At 33.3% G+C, this 6,826-nt stretch overlaps 1 protein-coding gene across 1 annotated transcript; it reads right to left on the bottom strand.

Moving 5' to 3' along the window:
* Positions 1-889: 889 nt before the first annotated feature.
* On the bottom strand, positions 890-4,905 carry LOC145108242 (diacylglycerol kinase 1-like). The gene is made up of 8 exons (XM_079045260.1): positions 4,609-4,905; positions 2,638-3,922; positions 2,185-2,551; positions 2,018-2,094; positions 1,762-1,881; positions 1,516-1,680; positions 1,308-1,445; positions 890-1,231 (listed from the first exon to the last, which is right to left on the bottom strand). The coding sequence occupies exons 2-8, from the start codon at positions 3,763-3,765 to the stop codon at positions 1,082-1,084; spliced, it is 2,145 nt and encodes a 714-aa protein (XP_078901386.1). The 5' UTR covers positions 3,766-3,922; positions 4,609-4,905; the 3' UTR covers positions 890-1,081.
* Between the last annotated feature and the right edge of the window lie 1,921 nt (positions 4,906-6,826).

Here is a 6,826-nt window from a genome sequence, read left to right as displayed (position 1 = left end):
TATGTTCTCTTGCGTTTTACGCGGATTATAATCTAGTTATTGATTTTAATTTATTAATAATATATATTACACATAAATGTACGTTATTTGTTTAATGTCTTATTATTATTATTATTATTATTATTATTATTATTATTATTGTTATTGTGTGACCTTCACATATAATTAGAAATATAGTTACATTACTTGCATATTAATCAAACAAACTTATATTTGTGCAGGAGACAAAATATATAAACTCTACTAGTGGTAAGCGTCTAACATCATGTCACTACCATTAATTACATATGAATGTTTATCTCTACAAAACACATATTAACTTGTAATATTCAATGCCATGTCGTTTTATGTCCCTTTGTTTTGACATCAATTGAACCTCATACTTATATTAGTTCAATAATAGGTTTCTCGACGTGAAACTCGAATAAGATTGTCACATTCAGTTTACCAACTAGTCAATGTCCTTTGGCTCTGATTATATGCTCACATTATTCAACTAATCGGGAGGCCTAGTCATATCACACTCTCATCGGGTAGATACCCAAGAAAAAAAAAATTATGTTGACTATATTTATTTATCAAGTGATTGAAACTATGTCTGATAATAGAGTTTATAAACTTTATAATAGACTTTATTCGGAACATCATTTGACTATATTCCAAAGCATAACGATCCATTTTTTTTCTAAAGCCAAACATATATGCCAGGTTGAAGGATATATAGACAACTATTTGTTAAGATTTACCAATAACGCCGATACATGAAATGATGTTTTCATTATATTACCACTAAGTGGCCCGATATTATACTTCTATCTGCAGTTAAAATTAGTTTGATATCATTTTAAATTTCTACTAGAAAATTTTATAGAATAATTTAATAGGCACCTTTTAAAATGTAAGCGTATGATTATGAATTATTAAAAGCCACATATCCAAACAACTCATGGTATAACACTAGTTTATACAGGTCAGATACGTAAGTTGTTTGGTCTCTACATTCTGTCCCAAATTCAAAGCATCCAAAAATCCCGTTTGCTACAAGTGAAAGGAAGTCTTTTTAGGGTGGTTGATGGTGGTGCTATGACAGTCTAAGTGCCATTGCATGAAGTAGAGCTCGCTTCTGAGATGCATTGATCACAAGATTCGTTTCTGCATTCTCCAGCACATCAGCAACAATCCCAGCAGCATGACCAAGTGGTTCCTCAGATGATCTTTTCAGCATGAAAGCCTAAAACATTTATAAACATCAGACTATTAGACAAGTTTAAGAAAAGCAATTGATAAGAAAGAGAAAGAGATGCCACCTGTCCATGGTGTGCAATGGTCAATGTGCATGGGGACTGCAACCATGGCTCTCCATCAATTTGAACAGGCAATGGTGCAAGAAGCTGAATCTTTATTAACTTCCCTTGTGCAAGCCTTCGTGCTCGAGAAAGCCCAACCTAATAACATTTTCATTTTTCAAATGTTTTTTATACCCAAAATATTATAATTATAATTATAATAATAAACCTGAAGCTTTCCGAGATGCCAAGTTCCTGATATGCTCACAACTTCCAACATTTTATCATGCATAGACTGAGGGTCAAAATTATCGTTGCTTTCGTTTTCATTTTGCCACAAGTCTACACCTCCCATATAACTCCCAATATTTGCAATAAGCACCCCTTCCGCATCCTAAATTAAAAAAAAAAAAAAAAAAAAAACATAAAATATACCAAAAATTCAAGAAATTGAAATGAAAAACATCGGACTAACCTCCGGAACCTCAACGTCAACTCCATCTACAACCACCCGAACTTGCCATGGATAATCCGCAAGTGTTCTATCCATCATACTCCTCGCACCTTCTCTAGCGTATAGAACTTTATTCATAAACTGTAATCACCCCCAAAACTCACTCGTTAATCACAACTCACATCTATTGATACGAATCATGAATTACTATCATTAAACCCTAATTTCTGTTCTTCATCATCTATCTTATAATTTCAAAAGAAAATGGGGAAGTAACCTGGTTATAGAATTTCTCTGGATTCTCTTCCCTCAAATTGTGAATATCAAGAGCAACCTTTGCATCACATCCAACCCCTGAAAACGTACAACGATTAACTCATTAAGATCAATTATCACAACATAAACTGGTAAAATACATGTAAAAATGAAAGCAATTAAGCATACCGAGATAATTATTCATAAATTTTGGGGCACGAAGAGGTCGACCCCTATGATTAGCAATAGAAATCTTCCACCTATCAAGAACAGTAACTGCAGCATGCTCCATGTGTTGCAGCATCATGCAAAGTCCTCCTTGTCTCTCTACAGACCCCAAACCACCACCCCAATTCAAAACCCTAGCCAAGTCATTCCCAGTTCCAGCAGGTAGAATGGCTACAGGAGGGGGTGAAACGTAATTTTGCTTCTCAATTGCATCCAATACCCACCCTGCTGTTCCATCTCCTCCACATACAAGAATCCGGAAATGAGGTACTCTTCTGAATAGATAAAGTCCAACTTCTGGCCCTTCTGTTGAACTCAACTCAAATATCTACAAAATGTTTCATCAAGATTTTAGAAATTTTGGTCAAAAGATAAATCAAGAATCAATCAATATGAAGCTATGAAGCTATGAACCTGAACAGGGTTCAAAAGAATATTCATTCTTAGCCTGATTGAATCACCACGTTTAGCACCACTTTTTTTGTTGATGAAAACAAGAAGTGGTCTTGCATCAGGACGCAAGTTCACAAGCTCATATCTCTGCATCATTTGGACCTTTTGGGATTCATCTCTCTGATCTTTCCTGAAAGTCAACTTTTTGTTGACCATGTCACTGTTACTATTCCCACCACCACCACTACCACCATCATCTTTAACATCATTATTCCCATCTGGTGTACTTTCTGTAGACGATTCCCCTATACCTTTATCTTTATCTAAATTCACTCGATTGAAATTCCCTTTGTTTTTCTTACTTTGACTTGTGATACTTGCACGAACAGAAGAAGCAATCTCATTGGCTCCATAAGTAATGGAACTCAAGATTCCACCAGATGATGATCTACCAAGTCCTTTAACATAAAGAGGGGATAAAATCAATCTTTTAAAAGGACCCATGTCACAAATATCACCTGTTTCACGATACATGCTGCTATGACAATCAACATGGATTAATCTTTGACACCATAAACAACACCATATAGGTGATCCACCAAGGAAAGAAGCACTACATGGCTCTTCACAATGTGTACAAAAAGATGACCCCTCTGGTTGATCTATCACCTCAGTCCACCTTATAGCCCATTGGTGTAAAACATGGTCAGATCCCACCATGGACACACATTTACAATCTTTATGAGCATTTGCTGAACAATTGAGGTGAGCTAATGCACCACATATGCTACATCTATGGATGAAGCTTCCTGAAGACACCATTGGTCCAAGGGGTTGAGAAGGTGACATTGATTTTAGACATACGCAACAGTTTAAGCTTTTTCCACGAGCTATGGCTTCTAGATACCATGTATGAGGGGAGACAAGATCTATGATTGATTTTGGATCTTTTTTTGTCCCTGCAATGGCTTTTGTCCAACTAAGACTGATGTTTCTTCTCCATTGAAAGGCTGTGTAGACGATTGTTAGGATGCCAATTAGGCCTGCTATAAAACAAGAGATTATGAAGAGATTTGATTCTGCTAGTTCTGATGGACTCTTGTTCATCCATGCAGCTGGAAGGATGTAATCATCTCTATCCTCATCCATTCTTTATGTTTTTGTATTCTGCATTCTATGAATTTCTAACTCGTGTTCCTAAAAGGTCCTACATATGACCAATAAAGTTGTAGAGAAGTCAACATGAAGTCATCTTGAATGCTTCAGGCAGGACTTGGGGAAGAACTCAAGAACATAGAAGCATCACCTACAAAAGCACAAGAGACTGGGTGATAGTTTATCAAATAAATATGTTAACTAGTTTGAAGATGACAAAATAAAAGTCTTGTGGAGTAAAACTAATAGCATATTAGATACTAGAATCTAAATATGGAAAGGGTAGATAGGTAATTTTAGCAATTTTCATGGATGTCGTGAAAAGGAAAAATTTATAATTTTCGTGGGCTGGAGGGAGCTATTATGATCAAGATGTTCATGTGAGTTGAGATACTTTCAAGAAACCACACTTCCAATTGAAATCAAGCAAAAGTGCTACTTTAATAACAACTAGTTATCTATCTTCCTAATTTCTAGCAGAAATCAAAACTAGCATGCCCAAAAACAAAGGTAGAAGATGATAATGCAAATAGTAAAAACATCATCAATCGATTCACCGCATAAATTTCAGCCAATAATCAAATGGATTCTACATGAAATAGTTGCAAACATTCACATTGGATGCATGTTTCAATTGTTTCATTACTCATTTAGCATCTTTTTTCACATGAACGGATGCTATATATTTGGACGATGAGGGTATTAGCACATAAACGTTTTTAACACACAATATTAACGACATTCATGACAAATTAGAATGTAGATTTTGGGGGAAACGAGGGAGTATGAAGAGGGCAATACGAGCAACCCGAAATCAACAAACAGCGATATACTTACAGAGTGTGTTTGTGAACCAAATACGAAAGATGTGGATTCGAGGAACGAACAGAAAAACCCTAAAACAGAAACGAGCATCCTGAATCACGCAAACAACAAATGCAAAAACGAATGAATATGTATTGATTTTATTCGCCAGAAAAACCAGGAATTTTGTAGATCCATGGAGCTTTGGGATTTGGCAATATATACATTGAATTGAATGGTATGGTATGTACGCGTTTTTGTTGGTGGGTCTTTTCTGAATTTCTCTGGAAATGGTTATCAGAGGGAAAAACAAGATTCCTTCCGGTTTGTAATTTGTTCTCCCCGGCGAGACAGAAAATAAATGTATGCGTGGCATGAAAAAGCAGACAATGGCCCACCTCGTACGAGGATTAGTATTTTCTTTTTTCTTTTTAAATATTTTTTTTTTAAAACGACGAAAACCAGTCAACAAGGACCGCACGTGATGTGCCTACAGCCCTGCACCTTTACAAAGTGTGAAGAGAAAATGCAATATAGAGAAATGAAGTAAAAGCAACCAATTAGTTATATTGTTTCAATAAAAAGGATTTTTTTTTAAATGAATATTAACTCCAAAATATTTAAGGGACAAAACTGTATAAATGGTTTTTTAAACTTTTTATTTTGTTGCGAGTTTTGTCCAATTTACTTTCAATTTTTTTATAATTAGGGGTGTTTATGGATGGTTAATGGAACCGAAATAATATTTCGGAATGTTAACTGAAACCACCAGTTCATTAATTCTTTAAACCTAAACCTAAATCGAAAAACACGGTTAACCAGCTTTCGGTTAACCTGTTTTTCGATTAGGTTATTCGGTTAACCTATTAACCGTTTATGAATTAATAAATGTTTTTCGAAACTAAAAAACTCAACAATTAATATTTAAAACAAGGATAATAATTTGCTACAATCTTCAAGAAAAACAAAAAAAAATTGAATATAAGTATAAAGTTTAATCAAAGATCATCAAAATTATTTATTTGTTATGGTAATTGTCATAATTTTAGAAGAACACTTCAATATTAGATAAACTAGGTGTGAGACTCATGTATTACATAAATTTATTTAAAAAAAAAAACTAAATAAAAAATTCTAAACATTTGAGAAATTTAAATTTATAAGAAAAATGAGAAAAATAATGAATTATAAAAATTAAAGTGTTTTTTTTTTCTCTTTTAAATTTAAACAAATAAATTAGATAAATAAATAAAGAAAATTAATGAATCTTTAATTTAGTAATTTTGAAAATTAGAAAGAAAGTTATTTAATGAAATTGATATGCATTTATTATTGCATTTAAATACTATCTAGATTTAATAAAATGAAAAAACCATAAAATGACAAGTGGAATAAAAATTAATTTAAAATAACCACAAAATTACATGTGGCAAAATAAATGAGAATGTGACATTTGGCAAAAAGATCTTTATTTATTAGGGAAGACATGGTTGTTTAAAAGGAATCGTAGCATTAGTTTTATTAATAAATTTTGAGATGTTATTGATCTAATAGAATGATAATGTCATTTCTTATTTTGAATTTAAATTTTGTTGCAATTTGGACATGCTATAGTGAACAGTAATATATCATTCTATTGCAAATTGCACATCTTATTTTTGAATAGCTATTAAGACAATAAAAATTTGGTTTTCGCTTAACCGTCCATGGCAAAAAAAAACATGAACCGTAAATGTCAAAAAAATTCGGTTCGGTGAACCTAAAAATTGATACGGAGTTTCGGTTTTGCGGTTCGGTTTTCGGATATTTTGAACACCCCTGTTTATAATGATGATTTTGTCATTATCCTTTTCTTTTTTAGTTTTTTTTATTAATTTTATTAATTTTTTTTATTAAAATAAATAAAAAACAAAATAGAAGACCAATTAACCTCATCCTACATCTCTCTCTGTAACATCCATTCCAGGTATTAATCAACTTTGTATGTATTAACTTTAAGTTGGGTGGCCACGGCGTGGTGGAGCATTGTAACGCCCGTAGATCCGGGCTACTCAATTTAGAGACGATAAGCATCAAAAATGATTTTTTGATGGAAGATTATTTAGAAGTATTAATCTTAACCAAGTTGTAGTATATGTCTCAAGGTTTCCGGATATATAAAGAATGTCGAAATCCGAGTTATAACGAAGGAGATATGGCCTGTCGAAGTTTCGCGACAAAACCGGCACGGTGTCGAATGTCGTAAAAAGTG

Source organism: Lactuca virosa, chromosome 4 (assembly GCF_052849685.1).
Source record: "Lactuca virosa cultivar CGN04683 chromosome 4, Lactuca_virosa_CGN04683_v6, whole genome shotgun sequence".
NCBI classification, from domain to species: Eukaryota; Viridiplantae; Streptophyta; class Magnoliopsida; order Asterales; family Asteraceae; genus Lactuca; species Lactuca virosa.
Note: the sequence above shows the minus strand (reverse complement) of the source record. Positions and strands in the feature narration are given on the sequence as shown.